Here is a 25813-nt window from a genome sequence, read left to right on the forward strand (position 1 = left end):
GATCAACCACAATTTAGAGTCAGGAAGGTACAGTTTTGTGAAAGTGCACTGCTATAATCTGGATAAAAAGTAACAAAGAGGCAGAAATATACACTGCCTTAGTTAAGAAGCATCATGGAGCAGCAGTTTGCTTCTATTTTTAAGCTTTGAGCTTTGCCTATTATTTTAAAGCAGTGTTCCTGTGTGCAATAAAATATATTACAATGGAAAAATCGTAAAAGTGTGGTCAAACAAGCACGTGAAATGATGCATCAAATGTACTAGCACACTCATACTTAATTCCAGAGTTCCAAATGTAACACATGCATGTCTGCTACCAACATTTCACATTTCCTGCTTCTGAAATCAGGTTTTACATGGTGTAAAAATTGCAAGAGAAACTAAAATTTCTCCCAGTTAATTCCTTGTTTTCTGATCACTTGGAAAACATCATGATCAGAAATATGAAACCACAGAGTAAGAGAAATGGTGGTTTTTGTTTTCTATTATGAATAAATTGCAATGACCGAAATATTTTTCTGTCATTTACATATACAAACATACCTTTCTAATTCACAGTCACAGTCTACAATATAGTTTTAGTATCAATTTCATGAAGCATTGTTGAATGTCATGAATTCACCTACAGAATAGAATAGGTACAGTACTTCTATCCTCTATGGAGTGGAAACTTGGACAGTAAATAGAGGACAAGAAGAGAAGAGGTAAGGAATAAAATAATAAGGCAGATAATGAATGTAAAGGAACATATAGTAGGAGTTAAAAATGAAAAAAAGATTACAATGGTACAGTCAAGTTAAAAGGCTGCAAGATGGAAGAATAGCAAAGGAAATCATGTGATGGAAACCAGAACGAAGGAATAGGAAAAAAGATCTAATGAAAATTGGATGGACAAAGTGAAAAGAAATATGGAACTGAAAGGTCTAAAAGATTCAGATACATAGATAGGGAACATAGAGGAAAAAAAATGATAATTTTTATGTACTATAGTTTGGTTGGTTGAGGGAAACTACAGCACTGTAGAAAGCCTCCTAGTAAAAAAAATACATAAATTAAAATATTTTCATGTTAATATTGATCAGTAGGCTGTATCTTCATGGTAACCGTTAGAAAGGGCAGCTGTAACTTTTTGTTAGCTCTCTCCTTTTACATGTAATAAATCTACTACATGGAGCCAACTGCTTTACTTCCTCCTTCAAAAGAAACTGCACTTAGAATGTTTTTCGACTAAAACAGCCGACATAAGCATTTCCCTAACTCAAATTATTGTTACATTATGAGCTATTGACATAGTCTCTAATAAAATAGCTGACCAAAGGTAGACCTAAACTTACTTGTTGTAAAAAAATAAACAAAAGGCGAAAATTATACCTGTGCTCTGTACAATTGTTCCTCCATTCTGTGCAATCTTGATCTCAATGTTTTGTTTCGTGTGCTCCTTCCAGTCAGTGAGTACACAAAACTCCTTCTGTCTCAGAGAATTTGATGTCACATCAACAGCAGACACATCAGCACCGCGAAACTGGCTACCTAATGCAACTGGTACTTGTGCTAGTTGTCGCTTTTTCTTTTTTGTTGGTACAGGCAACTCATCATCAGCATCAACATGTCTGGAATACAGTTTTCCAGATGCTTCCTGAAAAAAAAAAAAAATCATTCCAAATTTCGTTGACATGGGGAAACAACAATGTATAATAATATTACACAGGGAGTATATTAGGAACATACATTTCGAAAAAGGAAGAATGACCTATTTTACATTAATAGTAAAACCTGTTAAAAGGACTGAACTGAAACTATACAAACATTGTGTTTCGCAGAAGTACAGATGATATACGAGGTATGAAATTGCATATATTATATGACCATATGATGGGAAGTTAAAGGGACAGAGAAACCCCTGCCCACGTCCTTTTTGCTTACACCACCTTATAAACAAACGTGTAGTAAGTTTCTGTGCATCAGTGGTGGATTTTAGGCGACCAGCGACAACCGAAAGTTCGTGAAAGCTATAATGTCCATCTCATACAATCTGTCTCTGACTTTCCTGCTCGACCACAGCAAAACATTACTGTCTCAGCTGGGGAAAGTGGAGTGGGGAGTTAAGGGATGGTCTGCAGTATCTCAATCGAGTTAATAACGCCCCGGCCTGCTATACACAAATTTCAGTTGAAAATAAAAAATTAAATAAAACTTGTAAAATTAAGTTTTTTTTATAAACATTAACTAGGAGCATCTTACTTAAAGAAGAATATGAAGAAGGAAGTCATAAGGAGGACAGGTGCAACAAAGAAAAGTGTGGAAAAAAGAGAAACAACATTAGGAAAAGAAGGAATAGTAAAAAGAGTGCGGTAAAAGTGAAAATCAGGTCCCTGCAAGTAAAGACAAAGGGGAGAGAAGAGAGAAGTGAAAGGGAAAGTGAAGTGACAGAATAATTGACTAAGAAGAAAGGCTGTAATACGACAGAGGAGAATAACAACAGCAATAAAGATAGAAATAGTCCAGGAATGAGCAGTGCAGAATGGGCAGAATTTGTGACAGTGAAGTAGGTAGAAAGTAGGATTATAAGTGTATGGAAGGAAGGGATGGAGAAACTAATAAGGGAGATCGGGGAGAGATGGTGAGAAGGTAGTGGAGCAATTGGAGAAACTGATGTGGAGCAGGGGGAGTGGAGTGTAGATTAAAAGGAATTAGTGTTGCTCAAATTAAAAGAAATTAGTGCTGCTCAAATTAAAAGTACAAAATAAGTTAAAATGATTGTAGTGATGTGTACTGAATGATGTGTCTGATGAAGAAAGAAATAGAAAATGAGACTTAGTGGGAACAATGTTGTATTAGTTCTTAACATGAATTGGTAATGAAAGTGGACCAGTGTAATGAAGGCAAAGATGAACGGAGAGAGGTGCAATGTATGTTATAGGTAGAAGATGTAAAGAATAAGAGAGAGATAGAATTAATAGTACATTATGCAACGAGCCTATAATGATAGTAATTAAGACGCGAGGATGTTTATGAAACGGGTGCAAGCGAGTTTCATGATTTTCATACGAGCATCTTAATTACCATTATAGGCAAGTTTCATACGACTTTTTATGCTCGACCATATTTCTAACTTGAAATTATTCGTAAGTATTCATGTTATTGTTATGTGAGTGAGTGCAATAGCCTATCTCATGAATTGTGAGATGTGCGCAGATGCGAAAGTATTGATTTTTTCCGGGAAACGAATATCAAAGACCTTGATAATAGTAAGATAAACATTAGTCTTGATATAACCTTGAAATTGAATTCGACATTGAAAAACGAGATGACAAATTGAATTTATTTGAATATTATTTACAATTAACGCTAATTATTATAGTAACAGAACATAACCTTCTGTGACAGTATTGGATTTCCAGCCTCTGTGACCTTTCGATAGTTGTCTTTCGATTGCATATCCGAGAATAATCGAAAACCTGAACTTTAATGAATAGGTGTACTTTAATGACATGCATTAAAGGACTGCTACCAGGTGTATAATTACTACATTTCGGCATGGTCGAGCATAAAGTATTTAACAGGATCTGTATGATAGGGGATAGTTATTAAACAAATAAATAGAGAGGAGGGTAGGAATTATTAAGTTTGAAATAATGACAGGGTGACGACAGAAAGTAAATAAAGAGGGAGCAAAGGATAGGGAAGGAGAAGGTAACTACACGAAAGAAGAGAATTTAGGAATAAGAGGGCTAGGAAACAGTAAGACGGGCTCTTACAGCAAGGAAACTTTGATGATGTAAATGTAAAGAAAAGGAGTGGTGGTACCATATAAAATATTGTGAAAGACCAACACTACCATTGGAAGCTGAAGACAATGTATACAAAGGCATATTGGTTCCGTTAAGTTCAATGTTAATTGAAAAATGAGTTCTATTCAGTCAATACTTAACATAACACAATAAAACATGTTATAATAACATTTACACAGATTTTAAAAACATGCGAAAACGTTTGTTTTTAAAATCTGTGTAATTGTTATTATAACATGTTTTATTGTGTTATGTTAAGTATTGATTGAATAGAACTCATTTTTCAATTAAAATGTATACAATTTTATTACTGAAAGTGAACTATTAATGAACAAAAATAATCTATGTCTTATGCTGTGTGACAGAAATTTTGCATGCATGCCTCTTCTTCAAATTCCAATTTTTTACTGCTGACGTTTGTTGACATCTGTATGTAGGCGTTGCAGGGACTGTGCAGAGCAAGAGGGAGGGCATGTACATTCCACATCAAAGCATTATTAGCACAACTGATGTATCAGAACATATAATCACATGCTGTCCTGCACCTGGTACCAATATAATAATAATAAAATTACTATATTGGTACCAGCACCTCTTTTAATGTTAATTATTACTTATATTATTTCAGTTTATTTCATTTTACAGTATTATAATATATTCATATTATGAAATCATTCATGTAATTTGTTCTAATAGCTAACTGTAATTAGCTATTCAGTTTATTTAATTTCACAGTATTATAATACAGTATACTCTTATTGTGAAATCATTCATGTAATATGTTCTAATAGCTAACTGTAATTAGCTATTATCTATTGTTATAGTCCTCTGTTCGAAATGCAATAAATCATGTGTTTACAGTATTAAAAATGCGTACTGTCGAGTGATTAAAGTGAATGTTGATGAATGCTGATAACGAGAAATTACATTACTGAGTGTTCAGTTCAAAGTGTGTCATGGCTCGCTGTATGCCGTCATGTGGCTAGTCGATGAGCCTAGAGAATTCAATCTTCCTACACTTCTGCAGAGGTGTATTACTTATGTGCCAGAGAAGTTGCCTAGCAAGTACAGCGTTCATTCAGAAGAGTACTTACTGATACATACGGTAACGCCGGTAGTGGCAGGAATGTGAACTGTTTCGAAACATGTACTGAGATGAGTTTTTTCTTACTGTCAGGATATGGGGAGAGGGTTAAGACGATTACTTACATATTTGTTGACATTAACTTCGACGGTCAACATGGACACGGAGCATTTGATTTGTGTTGTGAATATTGCCGTACGCAACCGATGATAACAAATACCCTGCGTACGACTTGCCCGCGCAAAACACAGTTCGAAAGAGGTTATGGTAGCACACAGACGTTACAGATCTCCATCTGTTGCTACGACGTTCAAGTTATACCATACACATTCTCAAGTTCAGATTGAATGCCTTGATTAAAAGGCAACTTCTCTGACACAAAAGCTGAAACTCGCTTCAAATCGCTGACTCATCAACAGTGACGTCATGACACACTTTGAAAAGAACACCCAGTATAGTTCTTACCTCAGTTTATTATTGTTCCAGAGGAGACATTGATATTTTGGTATGAGTCCACGAATTGCAGTGTTTAGTGGTAGTCGGTGTAATGTTAACAGGCAGATTATCTCTTGTTCTTGAGCATGGCAGAGACGCCAATACAATTCTCGGAAATTGTGTTATCTGCCCTCTACTCCCAACAACGATAACAATCGGCACTGAGCTATATAATTTTTCTATTCTGAGATTGGTTCACTTCACATGATTTCTTTGGAGGTGTTTCCATTTTACAAACAATAATTACATGACAAAACAACTACATTTACGTTTAGCATACAATACCACTTAAATAATAGAAATAATAAAATATGTTCGCCAATATTTACTACATACATTTCACTGCACCTGAGCAATAGCTAAACTTATTACTGCCACAACGATACACTGCAGTGATGTCGTGAAAATTGGACTGCAATGTACTGCTACACCTTAGATAAGAGATTGCGTCACATGATTCATTCCAAGCAGTTGTCTTTGCTGCCACTGGTAATCATTCGTCAGACAAGTAATAATAATGTTTACAAATAAGACCACAAAGCCGATTCATCATTAAACACCTACATTTTATTTCAATGTCATACTACTTTCTATGCAAGGACAAATTATTTACCTTTCTCAAATTTTCAAACTCTGTGATAGTCATGCAATCTGACCACTTCTTATCATAACGGATGATTTCAACACGAGGAAATCGAAGAGTATGATCGACTTTGAATGCATTACTTGGCACGATTTCTGTTGCTTTGATCTGAAATTGAAGAGAAAACATTATGAAGCACAGAAAACAATTAAAAATGTATCTTTAAAGAAGTTCAGTATTGGCTTAAGTGTATCCGTTATCTTTGCCTGATTTCAGTAATTCTTTTTTCATACAAACCGAAATTCATAAAATTAAGTTCTAGGAAACTATAACTAGTGGGTAATGAATCAAGTTCTTTCAACACCCACTGAAGTTTCAGAAGTGTTTGTTCATGTAAATTTTTTATCTTGGAAGGAAAATATGTCATAACAATTGGCAATTACAGAGGAACAATGCAGTGAATACTAAAAAGTATTTATTAGCTGTGCACCATTAGACAAATAGCTAGAGCAGGCCTGCAGAACTTTAGCTTTTGAGAGCGACTGCTTTCCTCCCTTTCTTACCCCACCCACCTTTTCTACATGTGCGGTCACGGTGTTCTAGTTACACTCGTCTGCATCAACATTCACTCTCAGGGCTGAAGTCGATCATCCCCAATAGAAGTGAAGTGAGGCTGACGTCATAGTTCCCCTACTTGCGAGTTCTGCAGACCTGAGCTAGAGTATCGCCTTTCCATGCTGATAACATGGGGTCGAATCTCAGTGGGTCCAAGTGGAATTTGTCGTGGACAAAGATGATGCTCAGTGGTAGGTTTTCCCACTTTCTCAACGGCATTCTATCACTGCTCCATTAATCATCATCATGTGCTATGTAGATCACTTCTCATGGCACACCAAAGAAAATGGCTGCGTTCAGCTGGGACAGTGCTGGGGTAGCGATCATTTTTGCTGAGTTACAGCAGCTGTTAGTGGCTGAACGACCAGACTGCAAAATGTCCGCTGTGTTTACAAAGAAACATGCCATTGTTCTGTCTACTCCGGCACCATTGGTTGATGTCTACCCCTTCCACTTTCGCTAGCTAGCAGCAAGCTTGCAGCGAAAAAAATTCTGCTACGAAAAATGGCGGCCGCTATTTCAGTGCTGTCGGCCAGCAAGGCGTTCAGTGCTGTCGCTATTTCAGCACTACCTCAGCGCTGTCCCAGTGAACGCAGCCAATGCTATGGTGGCAAAAAGACCTACAGTTATGGTGCATCACTCGCAAAAGGAGATGCTTGGGTGAATGACCCAAGTCAAGTACCTGCCATTGGAAGTTATTTCATTGGACTAATGGAATAAAAGAAAAAAAATTAATGTTTTTCATAACATTATGTTAGTGTACTACGAAGTTTACTACTGTACGCCATATCGTAGCTTATTAAATAAGATGTATGTATCTGCAAAAGAAACTTATTTATTTTCCATTCTGAAGAACGTCATTACTGTAGCTATGTGTAGAGAGTCAACGAATTGACGTACATCTTCTGCTCCTCGAATTAGGGTCTATTACTCTTGACATTAGTTACATACAAATCACACGTCAATAATGAACATTTCTACCGGTAATTTTTCTTTCACTGTGACATTTCAGCTATTTTACCATACACAAGCGAGGACAGAAATTACACAACAAAATGTTTTTATTTTTATTCTAAAAATTGTGGAAAGATATTAAGGAGATAATTAATTAAATAAGAAACCCAAATAATATTGATAAAAGAAAACTGATGAAATTACACATAGAAGAAACATTTCTGAGGAAGAGGCACCTGCAAGGAGGAGGTATTATTTTGATAACAGAATGATTGACGAAAATGATGATTAGTAAAGTTAAATTTTGTTATGGGCGAGAAATTTCCAGTAAATATTGTTCAGAGTTCTCTTTTATGTGCTTTAAATCTATAACACATATCTGTATTTTCCTTTCAAATAAAGCCATGTTAAGAGTTTTCAGTACTCTTAAAAATGCATCACCACTAGTCAGGTTTAACCTCTGCACATCGAAACAATTGGCAAGCATGGTTAATCATTCGACCACTGAGGAAGATCCATTTAATAATGTACATAATGTATTCATTTCATGAGAAGTTTTCCCAAAACTAACTTCTCACTAAGAAATTTTAATGGTTATGTACTAGAGTGAATTTCAATTTGTGATGCTGTCTAGTTAACTAAAATTTAACAGATTCATATGTGTTGTAGAGCATCTTAATACCACACTGAAAAGGATAAAATATAACATACCTCCAATATATAAGAGTTGTGAGGAGCTATCCAGACGTCAGGTTTTTCTTTAGTCCATACTAGACTAGGCGGACACTGGCCTCCTGGTTTCACACGTTGCCAATGAGGTGACAACTTGAGCAGTAGTTCTGACAACTCATCCATTGAATAGCCTGATCCAACACGAGTAAGAGAATGAAATTCTACAGGATCTGCACCTACGAGAAGGAGACAAAAATCACAGTGAGCCTACTCCTCTCATGACAAATGTAATCACTAAGAAATCACTCTGCATTAAAGTTCATTATGTGAAACACCTATCAAATTCAGTCAGTAACTTCTATTATTTATCACAGATATGATATACAGTGGACCACTTACACACTACTACTTTTATATGACTATTCACTTCAATAACAAATACTTACTTGCTTACTTACTGGCTTTTAAGGAACCCGGAGGTTCATTGCCGCCCCCACATAAGCGTGCCATTGGTCCCTATCCTGAGCAAGATTAATCCAGTCTCTATCATCATATCCCACCTCCCTCAAATCCATTTTAATATTATCTTCCCATCTACGTCTCGGCCTCCCCAAAGGTCTTTTTCCCTCCGACCTTCCAACTGACACTCTATATGCATTTTTGGATTCTCCCATATGTGCTACATGCCCTGCCCATCTCAAACGTCTGGATTTAATGTTCCTAATTATGTCAGGTGAAGAATACAATGCATGCAGTTCTGTGTTGTGTAACTTTCCCCATTCTCCTGTGACTTCATCCCTCTTAGCCCCAAATATTTTCCTAAGCACCTTATTCTCAAACACTCTTAATCTATGTTCCTCTCTCAAAGTAAGAGTCCAAGTTTCACAACCATAAAGAACAACCGGTAATATAACTACTCTACAAATTCTAACTTTCAGATTTTTTGACAGCAGACTGGATGATAAAAGCTTCTCAACCGAATAATAACAGGCATTTTCCATATTTATTCTATATTTAATTTCCTCCCGAGTATCATTTATATTTGAAGAGTCAATTTTTCGTAGACTATGGATAATGGGAAAACTGATAAAACTGATATTAATTAATTATTTCACGGGGTTCGAACTCAGGACATAATGCTTTCACCGAATTCAAGATAAAAACTGATATTTAACAGAAGAGGTACATTGTATATATAAGTTTTTAGATTTTTCCAGCAGTTTTTTATATGTATAATAAAAAATTATATATTTTCTGGGCTAGAACTCAGGAAATAATACTGTCAATGAGTTCAAACTACAGACTATAATTTTACAGAAGAGGAGAATTTGTAGACGAGTTTTAGGCATATCTCTCTTCTTTCAGTACTCACTGTCCTCTCATTTCTTTCTCTCCTCCCTCATCTCAATGCCATCACCCTCTCCTTGTCCTCTATGTCCTCCCGTCCATTCTGTTCTATTTGTTCTCTCTGCCCATTCTGACCTCCACGTAGTCTCTCTCTACTTTTCGTTGCAAATTTCTCAAAGTCCAGATAGGTTTAAAGAGGTTTTCCCTTACTGCTAATAGGATTACCACTGCTGTTAGTAACACATTTGTTACGAGAGAACCACTGATGCAAGAACTTGTAAGGTTATGCATGCAAATTTTCATAAAAAGAAAAATAATGGAACATTATGATAACATTGTGCTCATAGATTTTTTGACTTCAATTCCATACTGAACGAAAAATGACTAAATTCGGTTACACTGGTTTTATCATCATTAAGTGCTAGTTTTCATTCATTACCTTTAACACTGTATTAGAAGTATTCATAAAGTGCTCACATTCCTTAAGTGAGATAATCACACTTGTATCATTCGAAAATAAGATTTCCTGGAGTAAATTAGTTATGGTTGATGCTAAATTAATATATTAATATGAACTAGAAACAATAATGTACCTAAAATTCAGTCATAATAACAAGAATTACTTTTATATGATATATAATTACAAATGCGGTCCTGAAATCTTTAGATTGTAGTATTCTTGAAAATACTGTAGCAAACCAACACACATACCTTCTGTGCTCGGAGGTACAGCGGCTCCTATGAGGAAGTGGCTTATGGTACCTTTTCTCCGTCCTTCACCAAAATAGCCTCCCATAATAATGAGATCTAAATGATCCATTAAGCCTTCTGTGTACTATAGAAGAAGAAACAAGCATGATTAAAATTCAATTACTTTACTTTATTTATGACTTTTGTCTGACAAAGAGTTGGTTATTCTGAAAGCTCAGCCATTAAATTTCCGATTATGACAGAATTTTGCCCGGTAGCACACCACACCACCACGGGCACACTACCATGAGCAGTTATTATTAAGAAACGAAAGACTATATTATTATTATGACATTAGTTTTAAGACTTCAAAGCAATATCATTTTATTATATTATATTATATTATAGATTTATTAATTTGTCCTACAGAATAATATCTGTAATATTGACAATTAATATTTGAGGAGAAAAATTCGCTCCAGTGCCGGGGATCGAACCCGGGTCTTGGTTCTACATACCAAGCGCTCTGACCACTGAGCTATGCCGAATTCATTCCACAGCACCGAACCGAATCCTCCTTCTTCAATGTTTCCCTTTGTGACCTGACTCCAAGTTCAGCATATATGTTGACGTACATGTCCAATGTCAACTGCCATTATACCGGGAGCGCACTCAGCTGAGTGACTTGTTTGGCCAGGATTCCGCAGTTACATGGACAGTAATCTGTACAAATATATACTGAATATACTGAACAAGTCCAGTAGGCTAACATAACCAATTCTGTGTTTGTCAGAATGTTTGGTGACGAGCTAACACAACTTTTGTAATTTGACAAGCTTTTACAGATCATGAGGTGAAGCTTATCATGTGAGTTGCGCGAGACAAGGGAGGACAGGTGATCAGATAGAGAATTTTTTTCAGAATGGTTAATATGCGAATCTACCAACATAGAATTTCAGCTCAGACTAAAACCTTATCTTCTCCCTCCATACCTACTGGTGGTACAACCACACTGCATGATGTCACAGAGAGGCCTTGCCTCCCATACTGTGATAAATGTAAGTGCAACTTCCTTTAACATTAACACGTATTATGTACTACATTAAGCCAGATCCCCGTCCACACCTGTGGAGTAATGGTTAGCGTATCTGGCCGCGAAACCAGGTGGCCCGGGTTCGATTCCCGATCGGGACAAGTTACCTGGTTGAGGTTTTTTCCGGGGTTTTCCTTCAACCCAATATGAGCAAATGCTGGGTAACTTTCGGTGCTGGACCCCGGACTCATTTCACCGGCATTATCACCTTCATCTCATTCAGACACTAAATAACCTGAGATGTTGATAAAGCATCGTACAAAAAAAAAAAGCCAGATCCGAATTCTGAGTCACTCAATTGTTCTAATACACTGTCAAACATCGTGGTTGAGTCACGTGCCACTTTGAAAGTAATACAACCTGACATAATACGTCGCTGCTATAAAAACAAACCGGCACAATAGTCTGCTAGAATGGCGGACAGTACTGCTAGAGAATGAACTCAAAGATATTGAAAAGGTCAAACATTTTATTTCTATTATAAACTATGGAAGATGTTCTCTCTATTTTCAGTGTAGTAGCACCAAAACATTCCCAAACAAATTTGTCATATCGATTTAATAATTTCTCCTTGTTAATGCAAGGATTTCTTAGAGAGTCACAAAAACAACTCAAAACTGTCAAATATTGTAGAGTTAACTGAAGTTGAGAAGCAACCTAAGAATATCATCTTTTTGGATTCTATCCTTTTTTATTAATTAAAAATTGGCACTAAATAGACAGGCAATCAGTAAACAATTTGAGATCAGATACTTAAAAGGAATTTAACTTAAGGTAAATTTCATAAACAAAACTGAGCTCTACCTGTAGGCCATATTTAAGTTACAGTAGATAATTACCAAAAATCAGCGCATTTTGTTAAAAGACACTTTAAATAGTTATCATCATAACTAATCATAATCCACAGTTAATTCCCGATTTACCACGCAAATCGTCTGTAGCTGCATTTAGATTGGCAACAGGCCATGATTGTTTGGCCAAACACCTGCATAGAATTGGAATATATCAGTCCCCTAACTGCCCATTGTGCAACTCAAATCAAGAAATGGATTCGGAACACCTCAAAATCTGTGCTTCAGTGGCTGACCATGATAATATCTTTGAAAAATATTGGAGTGCAAGAGGTCAAATGACTTTATTGTCAAACGCCTGGCATTAGAAAACAACAACAACACTTTAAATAATGTAAATAACACAAATCATTTGACATGAACAAACCCAAGATAACATGGAAATGAACTGTTCTCATGGAAGCAAAAACGATGGGGAAGACATGGAGTGAGATCAAGGAGTTGGCCAGGAATAGAGTCAGATGGAGAAGCTTTCTGAGAGCCCTATGTTCCACGCAGGAATGATGGGAATATTGATTGATTGATTGATCATGAACAAAGATTTTGTTATATTTGCTTATTTTTAAATCATTTTTAAATGTATACTAACCTCTGGTTTTATTTTGTACCAGCCACCTTTCCTGGTATTTGGTTTGTAAATGGATGTTGGGTCCTTGAGCACAATTCCTTCCAATCTATTGTCAATGGCCAGGTTCAGCTCATCAATCACTTCTTGTCCAGTGGTAACTTCTTTGCGTTCTGTGTACATCATAATTCCCTCTGATTGTGTGAAAAGATTTTCTAAATGTTTCATTCTTTCTGACAATGGCTTGTTCGTAAGAACCTGGCCATTGCAAAACAGAATGTCAAACACGCACAGGCATGGGCGGATGGAGTCTCCTTCTTTAAGGAACTTCACATCGAAATTATTACCTGTGAACAAAATAAAATCAGTTTTGTAGTATAGGCTACATTAATTCGTTAACATAAGATAACTTAATATGTTCATTTTATTCATTCTTATCAGGAAATTAGCAAGAAAGTATCACAAGAGCAGTATCAAAACTGGTGTTTGGAAGAATCGTCAGCTAAACTCTCATTCTTACAACAGTCACACACCTGAAATATTCATAGCTGGGTACTAATGTCAACAAATAGTACATTATGCAACGAGCCTATAATGGTAGTAATTAAGATGCGAGTATGTTTATGAAACGAGCGCAAGTGAGTTTCATAATTTTCATACGAGCGTCTTTATTACCATTATAGGCAAGTTTCATACGACTTTTTATGCTCGACCATATTTCTAACAGTAGAAGCTCGTGGTCAAAATAATGAGTGTGCTACAATCTCTATATCTGCCTACTATATATACTTATATATATTTATCTTAATTTGAGACTCGCCTAGTGACGAAATATGAAGTCCATACGACGTTCCTTCCTACTGCAGAACTTGTCAATTACCCTGGTGTTAAACCCCTCCATCTTGGACATCAGACTCTTTTCCGTTGACAGTATTGCAAGAGCAGTGAAACGATCCTGGGACACAGTGTTCCTTAAAAACCGTTTTTATGCGTTTCAAGCAAGAAAAACATCTTTCTGGCTCAGCAGTGGCCATTGGTGTTGTAACCAAAATATTTAACAACTTCGTTACTTCACGGAATGGATCCTGTAAATTGTTGGAGACTATGTATTGTAACAATAGAACAGACATCTATACTTTGGAAGTCGGGTTTTCCGCGTAGAACTCCAAGTTGTGTCTTTAACACCCTTTTGTTCAGTGTAGTATAGTTGTTGACAGCAACTTCAAGTTCGCGTTCACGAAAATTATACGAAAAATTCTCAAAAATTTTGCTGTTTAACAATTTTGTTGCGTCTAGGTAGCTTAAAGACTGGAAACGGTGAGTAGTTTCCTGAATTATACTGTCACATACTTCCTTGACTTCAATTTTCTAGGATTCCATTTTCCGCCGCTTGCTAGCTGATTCAGGAAGAACCTCATAGGCCTACAGGTAGATGGCAGCAGCAGTCTGATATTTGAATTACCAAATACATTGTAAATAGTTCCGAGTTCTTCCACAAACAAGCATTCTTTCGTTACGCTTTACTTTTGCAATCTCCAAGCTGTGTTGTGCTGATGCTGACTACAGCACTTTCCCGCGTAAAAATAGCCAATTAGAGCAGTGATTTCAGCTTCGCACATGCGCATAAATGTCTACAATCTTATATGAAGTTCAGAGTAGCACAACGAACCCCCTGAGGCACCAAAGAGCGAAGAGCGAAGACTAAACACTCGATAATGCGTCATGAATATAACCACAGGAAATTGTTAATGACAGATCAGATACTATGGTATTACAAATATATTATTTGAGCAAAAATTATTACTGTGCTGTAGTACTGTAGCACATAGGGACGGGCTGCCCCTGATTTCTAACTTGAAATTATTCATAAGTATTCATGTTATTCTTATCTGACTGGGGAGCGGAACTGACCTTGTGCAATATCTCGTAAATTGTGAGATGTGCGCAGACGCGAAAGTATTGATTTTTTCCGAGAAACAAATGTCATTGACCTTGATATAATCTAGAGAGTAAAATAAACATTAATCTTGATATAACCTTGAAATTGATTTAGACATTGAAAAACGAGATGACAAATTGAATTTATTTTAATATTATTTACAATTAACGCTAATTATTATAGTAACAGAACATAACCTTCTGCGACAGTATTGGATTTCCAGCCTCCGTGACGTTTCGCTAGTTGTCTTTCGATTGCATATCCGAGAATAATCGATACTTGTGCTTTCATATTGCTACAATGGTGTTTTCTGACTGGTGGAACACCTGAACTTTAATGAGGTCCATTAAAGGGCTGCTACCAGGTGTATAATTACTACATTTCGGCATGGTCGAGCATAAAATAGGCAAACAGAATTCGTTTAATCATTCTTTCACCCACTCACTGCTCATTCACTCACACATTTACCCACTGTTCACTCACTCACTCACTCACTCATCTATCATTGTCACTGATTCATCCAATTATCTAATCATCAACTCACCTGCTTTTAATGACCACTCACTCTCTCACAGCAACTCAGATTGAAACCGCTGACACAGTTCACTTACAGAGTGGTAAACATAACACTAAATTTACCTACAGAAGACAGTAAATTGTTTAAAGTGACTAACAAACTAAAAATTCGTGCAGTAGATAGATTTTAATATAGCAAAAACAAAATTAGATAATAATAATTTTCTAATTTTATGTTTTAATGTTTTTCAATTCAGGGCTTAAAATACACGATGTTACCATTCAAACCTGCCACATTTTAATTAATCATTGCTAAAAAGGTATACCACACTATGAAATCCAAGTGGTACTAAAAGAAAGAGAAACTCAAAGAATTTTTATTTAATGAATTTGAAGTTGATTGTTCACTCACTATGGTGCGTCACATTTGCATAAAGCAAAATGGCGACTCTGCAGCAGAGCACACAATCTGTATTCTGATATGCAGAGAAAAAATCAATCATCACAGTGCAAAGAAATTACCGGAGATAATATGGAGATGCACATGATGGGAAAACAATTAAGGCATGGTGTGAGAAATTTTTGGCGACTGGAAGTGTTACAAAACAATCTGGAGGTTCTCGTCGAAGTGTTTCAGAAGAGAAGGTGGAAGAAATTTGAGTGGCATATCAAAGAAGCCTGAATTCTCCAAGCAGCCCGGCAGTTCAACGTTTTCCCAGTAGTAGTAGTAGTTGTTAACTAATGCTGAGTTCTTGGAAAAATGCAGAGACGTTGTTTCATATACACCAGATTTCGGTTAACTGAAGTTCGGTTAAAAAGGGTTTTACTGTATTGGATAAATTAGGAAACAATTTGTTCAGTCTTAAATCATCTAATAACAGAAAAGTTAAAAGTAAATGAGATAGCAGAATGACGAAACAAGTTACGATTCACATGCACTGCCTGAGCATTGTCATCCAGATGCAATAAAAATTAGTGGAAGAAATTATTAAATATTTTTACCTTTAGTTTTGTAACATTTCAAGTTCGGGTTCCAGCCCATCATTTCTCCATCCAGAATACAGCTCTTTACATCAGGTCGCAATAACTTTTTTATATGAGGTGTCAGAATACTGGCATACACATCTGTATACTCAAGACCGTTCCTGTAAAGTACAATTTATATATAAAGTGACTTATGAAGTCATGTTGATATTTCGGAAGTGATGCACCTTAGTAAAGAGCCTACGTGAGTAATATCAGTGTTGCCAATAGTTGGGAACGAAAGCAATAACAATGATTTCCAACATCACTAAATGAGAGAATGCTTTCACAATCATTCTCTGTCAGCAGCTGGAAAGATGATGTGCCACAATTTTTACAGTCTTCCTTCCAGAAACATTCCAACAAATGCATATCTACATTTTTGTGGCAAACTCTTCCTTTCAACAGCCTCTTCTGCAAGAGAACACCACTAATTCTCTATGAGGTTCATGCAGGCACTAGCCAAGGATCGAAAAAAATTCAGTGGATTGTTCAATTCTGATGGTTGAAATGACAGTTTTGGAGTTTGGAGTCCACGTGCATTGTAATCAAGACTTTTAGTCCTCTAGCATCATATTTATTGCTCTAATAAATTCAAGTCATTCTGCCTGTGACAAGAGAGATGGGCATTACATAATAGACACTACTACACAAACAACCATCTCGATCCATTGGTTGGTAGGTGAAGTGGTTGCTAGGGTACTTAAATTAATTGAGAGAGAGAGAGAGAGAGAGAGAGAGAGAGAGAGAGAGAGAGAGAGAGAGTTAATCTGTAATTTAAGTTGCCACAACTTTTGCATAAACAGGTACACAAACTTATACATCAGCGATGTTGCAATGGAAGGGGAAAGGAATTAGTCACTCCACCCCATTATCTCCTGGTTTAGTAGCCTCGTAAGTGGTGGCTTATTGGTACCACATGTGAGGTTCAGACCTGTCTTCGGACAATTGACTAAACAATAAATTTATACTCCTAATTCCATTTGTTTTACTACTGCTTTACGTTTCATTTTTCAGTTTTCAATTGCAACTCTTCTTTCATATTTACAGTCGATAGACAAGCAGTCCCTCTTGGCTACTGTCACCACGTGTTTTACCAATTTTAATCTTCAAGATTCAGTTTGTTTATGGTACTGATCATTGGAGGAACATCACAAGCAATCATCATGCGCAATCCACACAATACACAGACATCATTACTGTAGCCTGGAATAGGTTCACAGTGCAGCATGCTGTATTTGTACAAGAGCACAGCTGTTCAGCAACAAATATCATTCACAGAACAGGACTGGTAAGCACAATAAGCATCAGGCTGTAGTGTAAGCTTTCAGACCTCTCATTCGCCAAAGAAACAGAGAGATAGAGAGAAAAAAAACTTAATATTTTTTCCCCAACCTTATTTTATCTCCTCCTTTTAGTTAAACCTAATCAAGTAGCTAAAAAAGAAACAGAACTCTTTCAGACACAAAGAATTTTAGATAGAAGAACAAGGAATGGATTACAGGTCAAGGATGGAATAAATCTACGTACATTTAGCTGACTCATGTGGGTTCACTGTGAAACTTCCAGAACTGAATTATTAATGTGAATGAGAAATGGTTGGTAAATTTCACCTGGAGTCATGTCATTGTGGGACAGGGTTCTTTTATGTGCCATGTGACATGAGCTTCCCAGTTGTAGTTCCTTCTGAAGGAAGCAAAAAATGAAGGACTTTTATTGTTCTTAAAAATCCACTGCTGTTGACTGTGATAGAACTCGCAAAACTCAGATTAACAAACATACCATACAGAAATAATCACTGTTCTAAGGTGTACCATATTCTCTGCATGACCACAAATACCTAAAAACATTATCCCTCCCTCCTACTAGTAATCTTTCACGTCCATTTTTAGTGCGTTATTTTATGATGCTGTATCAACATCTCAGGTAATTTAGAGTGTGAATGGAATGAATGTGACAATGCCGATGGAATGAGTCCGGGGTTCAGCACCGATAGTTACCCAGCATTTGCTCATATTGGGTTGAGGGAAAACCCTAGAGGAAACCTCAACTAGGTACTTGCCCCAACCGGGATTCGAACCCGAGCCACCTGGTTTCACAGTCAGATGCGCTAACCGTTACTCCACAGGTGTGGACTTTCACGTCTAATAGTCTATCGTTGGAAGCAATGAATTTTGAGTTGGAGCATTCCTAGTTCAGAAATGAAACCCTTGACAATGTTAGATTAGCATAGTCCAAGAAGATATCAATCTTATATGAAGATGCTGATAACAATCAACTAATCATCTAGTAGTTTCATGTCTGCTCACTTACTATCGAGTCTCATGCATTTCTTGAACCATCTCACCTTGAGAAATATTTGAAGATTCCATTTTCCATATGAAGCTGAAATCTTTCACCATCATGTTTAGTTTCTATATAATAAAAGTGGCTTTTCTTCATGGATTCTTCTGCTGTACGCACATTGCAACGTTCTGCTAACATTGGTCGAAATGGAGAGAATACACTGACTTCCACTTCATGCAAACGTGTAGTTGGATCTCGTAACAAATGACACACCTGAAACAAGCACAGAGCGAAGATGAAGTGCAGATGTCAGTTGCATTAAGCAAAACGGTCTGTGTGAAGTTGTCTAGTGGTTACTATGGTTGTAACTGGATGGGACGGATATAAAGCCTTTGGAAAGGAAATAAAGTTGCGAACATAGTCATAGATTTATGGCACTAAAAGAACCTTATCTCTGGCAACGGGCTCCAGGAAAAATTTTCGGGAAATTTTCTCTCCCATGTCATACAATGGGCCCACATGAGTGCCTACGAGTACATGAATTAGCCCCCTTCCTCTAGTAATTCAAAGAAGACAAAATATGATACCTTCATGTCTACAACAACGTTGCACATGTTTAAATGTGACATATTTACTTACTTACAAATGGCTTTTAAGGAACCCATAGGTTCATTGCCACCTTTACATAAGTCCGCCATCAGTCCCTATACTGAGCAAGATTAATTCAGTCCCTAGTATCATATCCCACCTTTCTCAAATCTATTTTAATATTATCCTCTCATCTACGTCTTGATCTACCCAAAAGGTCTTTTTCCCTCATGTCTTCCAACTAACACTCTATATGCATTTCTGGATTCACCCTTACGTGCTTTAAGTACTAAATATGATAAGCTGTCACTGATAAATTCGACCTTTTTTACTGCTGAGTTTATTCTTTTATGTATAAAGAATCCTGTTCCTAATTAGTGATTATTGTGCAACAAGTACAACAAGTACTCTTCTCCTATTGGTGGTATGCCATTCCCATCTAACCTAACCTCCTGTACTCCGACAAAGTCTATATCTAGCTAGTTCTTTTGCTACTAATTATATGGTTCTTTTTAATATTAAATTTGGCTCTGATTGACTGGACGGTGTGACTTTTGGTGTTCCAAATAAGTACTTTAGTACGATTCTTGGCATCTCTCAGTGCAGTCCCTACCCGGAGATCCGATGGAGGGACTATTTTACCTCTGGAGAATTTTACACTGAGGGACTCCATGAATATAAACAGTGAAAAATATAGTGGGACTGCGTTGGTGGTAATGCAGCTTATGTGCGTACCTCTTTGTTACTTGTTAGCTCAAACAACAAGTTTAAGCCCCCTCACCACGACAAGGTGAGTACCCACAAGAGGGTACCACGTCAACTGTTGCCCTAGAAATTGAATGTAATATTTAACCATTCAGACACTATATATTACAAACGGATCTAAAAATGCATTTAAAATTGCAAGCCTCATCCAGATCTCAGATGTTCTTCAAACTGTCAGATGATATCCTGTGTAATTTATATAAAATAAAAAAAGAAGAAATACCAATCTATATCACAGACACACTCATTGCTAAAACTCCAGTTGTGAACGAAATTCCTCCATGGAAATGGGTGATTCCATAACATAGCATACAAATTCCAGGAAATCATTCCAAAAATGATCCTCCATACATTCTTAAGTTAGATTCCATGGAACTACTCTGCAGTACTTATAAGGATCACCTTCAAATTTATACAGATGGATCTCTAAATACTAATAATGGGACATCAGGAGCAGGGTATTATATTCCAAAATATCAAGAAAGTTATTTCATACCATGTTCATCCTCCTCCAGTCTTGACATTGAATTGCTAGCTATTGATGCTGCTCTTCGGTGTGTTACTCAAATTTCTGAAAAATCTATTTGCATACTTACCGATTCCAAGGGGGCTATATTTAATATAATTAAATATGTACCAAACCTATATGCACATATAATTATTCCAATTCAGAAACAACTAAGTAAACTAAAAGAACTCCAAAAGGAAATAACATTTCATTGGATACCTAGTCAATGTGGTATACCTGGAAACGAGAAAGTCGATAGTATTGCAAAACAGGCAACATATTTGCAACCAAGACCTCTTCAAGTGATATCTCTATCCAATGCTTTTGCTTCAGTAAAGTCTCATTTTACAAACCTATGGATCAACAACTGGCTCTCTTCTGACAAAGGAAAGATTTTACAGTCTGTAAAAAAGAAACCAAATGACCTGGAAATGTACAAAAACTTGCCCAGACATATTCAAACATTTTAAGAAGAGCCAGAACAGGTCACACTGTCACTCAATTGTACCTACACCGATTTCACATTTCTGATAATCCTACTTGTCTGTGGTGTAATAATCATGATGAAGATCTGGAACACATTCTTCTATACTGTCCATCCATAAACCACAAAAGAAGTAAATTAAAATCATTAGTACCAGTTGCAAAAGACACAGCCCTGCAGTATATATTGACTACAACCCCACCTCTGGCTACTAGCAACAGGCATCTATAATGAACACTGATCAAAATACCCCTCATTTCTCGTGAAAAACAACAACTGAATAGACTACAGTGGACTATAGTGGACTTTATGTTGTCAGCAAACAGCTGGATACATTAAGAAGATTGATTTTGCTACTAATGTAACCCCTCCTGTTCTATAAAGACTAGTGACATTCCAAATACCAAATCTCACAACCTTATTCCTCTTTGCTTTGGTCGCACTAAAGAATCAGGGCCATACTGCAGAAAAGATGAATGCATAAAATCCATAACCCCATTGAGAATTAAACCTGTGACATTCAGGTTTGCAGTGGCAATACTTAACAATACATACCTTGTGTAAATTATTGGAAACATCATATAATTCCCGTGCATCTGGATGGAATATGCCAAAAATACGGCCTTGACTAAAGCCTAATTTCATATCTTTTATCAACATTCGTATTAACCATTTTTGTTCAGCAGCACTCATTGAAGTCAACATTGCTACAAGTTCAGCATCAACACCTCCTGCAATGAAATAACATCATGAACACGTTTAATTCTTAATCCTTTATATAGGAACACGACATTTTTTCTATTCCTATTAAAATAAACACACATACAGTTGCACAATTTCATACTAGTCTCAAACCAGGGGCGGATGCAAGGGGGAGGGGATTAAGGGGATATATCCCCTCCCAAAATTTTGAGAAAAATACGAAACAAGAAATAAAAATAATATTAATTTTAATTCGTGAATGTACATAGGAATTAGAGAGTTTTCCACGTAAATTCTCTTTGCTAAAGTGTTAAATTCCAAGAACTGCAGAAAGACAAACACAGCATTCTTACTTCAAGACAGAGAGTCATGAAGAGTATTTTAGGCTTTTTAATTTTCCTTCTCTTCTTAGACTATTTCAATGGTCAGCTCAAGGACAGGTTTTTAAATCATAAGGGAATCCTAAAGTCCATAGAAACTTTTCTGCCTAAAAACATAGTGCGAGCATCAGATGAAGATTTAGAATCTGCTGTTGAGGCTATAGTAAATCAGTGGCCCACCAGATGCAACACCAGAGTTTTTCTTCAATGAATTGAAGATGTGGAGAAGAAATTTCCTTGATCAGAAAAATCTTCACCTAATACCTACTGACTTTATATCATCTTTGAACAGGTGCAACGAAATTATTTTTCCCTGCACTCGCAAGGCGCTGAAACTTTTCTGCACATTGCCTGTAACTACAGCAACACCAGAACGGTCGTTCTCAACATTGCAGTATTTGAAGACTTACTTGAGGAGCATGATGGGAGCAGACAGATTAAATGGACTGGCCTTGATGTGTATGCATAAAAATGTAGAAGTAAAAGCTCATGAAGTACTGGATGAAATGTCTAAGAAGCCTCGTCGCCTTCTTCTGCAAATGTCATTCTGTCATTGTTTTTGTATTGCAGTCATTGTAAATGTTAAAATTAAAAAATTATGGTGTATTTAACAATGCTCGCAATTGCCGAGGTTATATCAGTGTCCCCGGTGTGCCATAATTTTTTCCCTCAGGACTTCTTTTACATGCCAGTAAATCAACTGATATGAGGCCTGTCGCATTTTAACACACTTAAATGCCATTGAGCTGGGTTGGAGTAGAACCCGCAATTTCGAGCACAGAAGGCTATACCGACTACGCTACTCAGGCCAACTTGTAAATGTTTGTGACTCGGAAACAAATTGTGAGTATATAAACTTATTTCTCATTACCCCATTTTTACTATCTCCTCAAATCCCTCCCCCCAAAAAAAAATACTGCGTCCGCCTCTGTCTCAAACATCATACAGGTATTTTACACCACAAAAACTTAATACTTCATACTAATAACGTACAATACGTTTATGCAGTACAAAACGCGAACTTTTATTAATTTAACATAAAATGTTGAATTTACCATAATATTTAACATATTATGAGAATGTTAGAAATTTAATTTTTCAGTCGTTGACTTTACTACATTATATATTTTGTTAGGTGTTAACCTTTACATAATAAATTGTGTGATGTATTACATAATAAATTGTGTGATGTATCACACAATTTATTACGTAAAGGTTAACACCTAACAAAATATATAATGTAGTAAAGTCAACGACTGAAAAATTAAATTTCTAACATATTCACAGACTTTTCTGAAAATTACGCAAAATGAATTGCAAAATATTATGAGAAACTTAATATTAATAAATTTAGAATAAATTATTGTTATTGCTGTTAATAAATGGTTTGAACTTAGTTTACACCTTATAAAAATTGATGCAGATTAAAATTATATTACTGGGATGCAAGACGGCATCCAAAGCCAAGAGCATTAGCAAACAACAACAGTCCTCAAGTTCCAGCAGAGTTCAGATAGATTCTCTTATTACTGTTTTCTTAGGTCCAGTCACCTATAGTGAAAAAAGTGTTCTTGTTTGCTGGGAAGCTGTCACTGTACAAGATTCATCTCTTTATTGTAGCAATTCTCATCCTTTACAGATGCTCATCAAGTCAATTATGAAAAGTGTCCAATAGAAGATAGAGAAAAACATATTTTTTAATAATGGAATTTAGAAATTAGATTAATAGGAAACGCTTCTAAATTTTACTCTGTACAGTCAGTAATTATTGATATCAGTAGATGTTTTTCAGATATTGGTAGACCACAAGTGACACCCACGAATTCCCTTTACTCTCAATGTAACAGAGCTGAGAGGCGAGGTTTGAGTCGGGATGTTGTTTCTCATTGACATGAAGGCTCAGATACTTTGTCTATTGTGCAATCTTCATGACGAAATGAATCAGAATCATCTTCAGTGATGTCCAGCCATTTTGGAGAGCAATAGAGTTAATGGCTTTACAGCCAAGAACTCAGAATTAGTTAACAATGACGACAACAACAAGATATCTATGCCTAAGCATGTCTTACCAACCCCTACAAGATTTCACGACTAGTAGTTAACACCAAAGAAAATTAAACAAAGAATGGCTGAACCCCCATTCTTGAAACACTGCATTTGTCTCTCTCATTCTGTGATGGGTCATTAAATGATCTTTCAACAGAAATACTGTTACAAGTTAAGGAATATTTATTTTGATAAAACAGATGGTATCCCGAAAAATTTATAAAATTTCTGTCACAGAACACTAGCCTACAATACAGTACCACAAGATGTGGTAGTTATACCTTCTAGCGACACTTTGGTGCATGAAGAACTTATGACGGTTCTTTAAGCACTAAATCATATTTATGTTAGTAAAGTAAAAGAAACTATAGTCGTGACGCTGTTATTTCTGGCGTGACTCCGCCTCTTTGCTTACGTCTTAGAAAGTGAAGGCTCTATAAAGTCTAGGTAGGTAGTATCGTTCGCCATTTTTGTTCTTTCGTTGCCGAGCTACCAGGGATCTATTTGCCACACCGTTAAACATTATCATGTCGTAGCTCCTATGATAATAAATCAAATGCACTGTAATTCAGCAAATAATTGAGTGGCAAATAACGTCCTCATGGGCTTTCTGCGAACGGCAACGAAAGAACCAAAATGGCGGGCGATTATATTAAGTATTTATCGAGCCTTCTTTATCTTCATCAGCAAATCATAAGACGCACACGTTTAAATGTAGCCGACCTGTAACGTGATTGGCTGCTGGAAATAAGAGCGACGGGACTATAGTGAACTGCCAATGCTCTTCATACAGCTAGAATAATGTCACCCACATGAAGAATGACAGTTATCATTATAGGCCTCATATAATGCAATAAGTAACTGCCTACTACGTGAATAAATGAATAAATAAATACACAATTCCCGAGGTCCCAAATAACTTACAGGTTATATTAAGTGCTCATTTATAGCATCCCCCAATTTTACAACCGTGAGCCCGAACTGTTCTTCAAGACATAAAATTACTGCCCATTCCCTCTTTTCATTATCGCTTTTATAAAAATTCATACTTGGATCATGAGCTGCATGTTTCATGGCCACATTATCGAGATGCATATTGACTTGTTTCACAGTTAAACTTCCTCCTTCAGGACAACGGCTTTTCAAAATCCAGAATGCAACTTCTGCAAAATCACCAGCAAGATTTCCTGCAGTTTTAGGTGCCCTGAAGAATAAAAGAAATGTTAAAAATATTTATTTCAATCACTCATTTAGAATAAATATTTACTGAAGAGGCAAATTCTAAAACTAAATTTAAGAGTAGATTATAGGAAATTATGTAGATTGCTAAAACAAAGAAACCTGAAGAAATTACAGAATTTTTAAGCTTAAAACATAAGGAATAGCTAAGATACATAATAATATATGTTTTATAGTAAATATTTTGTTAAGGTTAATAGTTACCGGAAAACAGAAATATGACAGGACTATCATTAATGGATGATATATAAAGTGTATATGATTTGATGACAATAAATGTTCATAAAAACAAACTTTCACACATTTAGAATAAAAATACAAAGCTTAGAAATAAGATAGCCAAAAAGTACAACTTTTTAAGTGACTTTACATGCTTCATACAATAAAACAATAAAGTATTTCCGGTTGATATTTGCCTGAAGTTCAGTAGTTTCGTTGCATCATGCCCATCCTTTGGCAAACCCAGAACACGGATGTATATCTTGGCCAGATTGTGTTCTTTCACGCCATATGCACCACGTTCTCGGTCCAGCTGTGGCAGAAGCAATCTCAGAATTGGATAAAAGCTGTCATCCTACAGAATAAGAAAATTTGGTA

General features: G+C 36.3%; 1 protein-coding gene across 2 annotated transcripts in view; it reads right to left on the reverse strand.

Moving 5' to 3' along the window:
- LOC138699710 (DNA ligase 4-like) overlaps positions 1–25813 on the reverse strand; it is a 64658-nt gene that overhangs the window by 13750 nt on the left and 25095 nt on the right. For both annotated transcript variants that reach the window (XM_069825794.1, XM_069825795.1), the window contains 10 exons: positions 25633–25790; positions 25027–25181; positions 21405–21580; positions 18566–18777; positions 16198–16340; positions 12765–13087; positions 10253–10376; positions 8234–8430; positions 5984–6121; positions 1372–1636 (listed from right to left, as the gene is read on the reverse strand). In XM_069825794.1, coding sequence (XP_069681895.1) covers positions 1372–1636; positions 5984–6121; positions 8234–8430; positions 10253–10376; positions 12765–13087; positions 16198–16340; positions 18566–18777; positions 21405–21580; positions 25027–25181; positions 25633–25790 — 1891 coding nt within the window. The remainder of the gene's footprint in view (positions 1–1371; positions 1637–5983; positions 6122–8233; positions 8431–10252; positions 10377–12764; positions 13088–16197; positions 16341–18565; positions 18778–21404; positions 21581–25026; positions 25182–25632; positions 25791–25813) is intronic.

The sequence above is a fragment of the Periplaneta americana genome, chromosome 5, assembly GCF_040183065.1.
Source record: "Periplaneta americana isolate PAMFEO1 chromosome 5, P.americana_PAMFEO1_priV1, whole genome shotgun sequence".
In the NCBI taxonomy this organism is placed as follows: Eukaryota; Metazoa; Arthropoda; class Insecta; order Blattodea; family Blattidae; genus Periplaneta; species Periplaneta americana.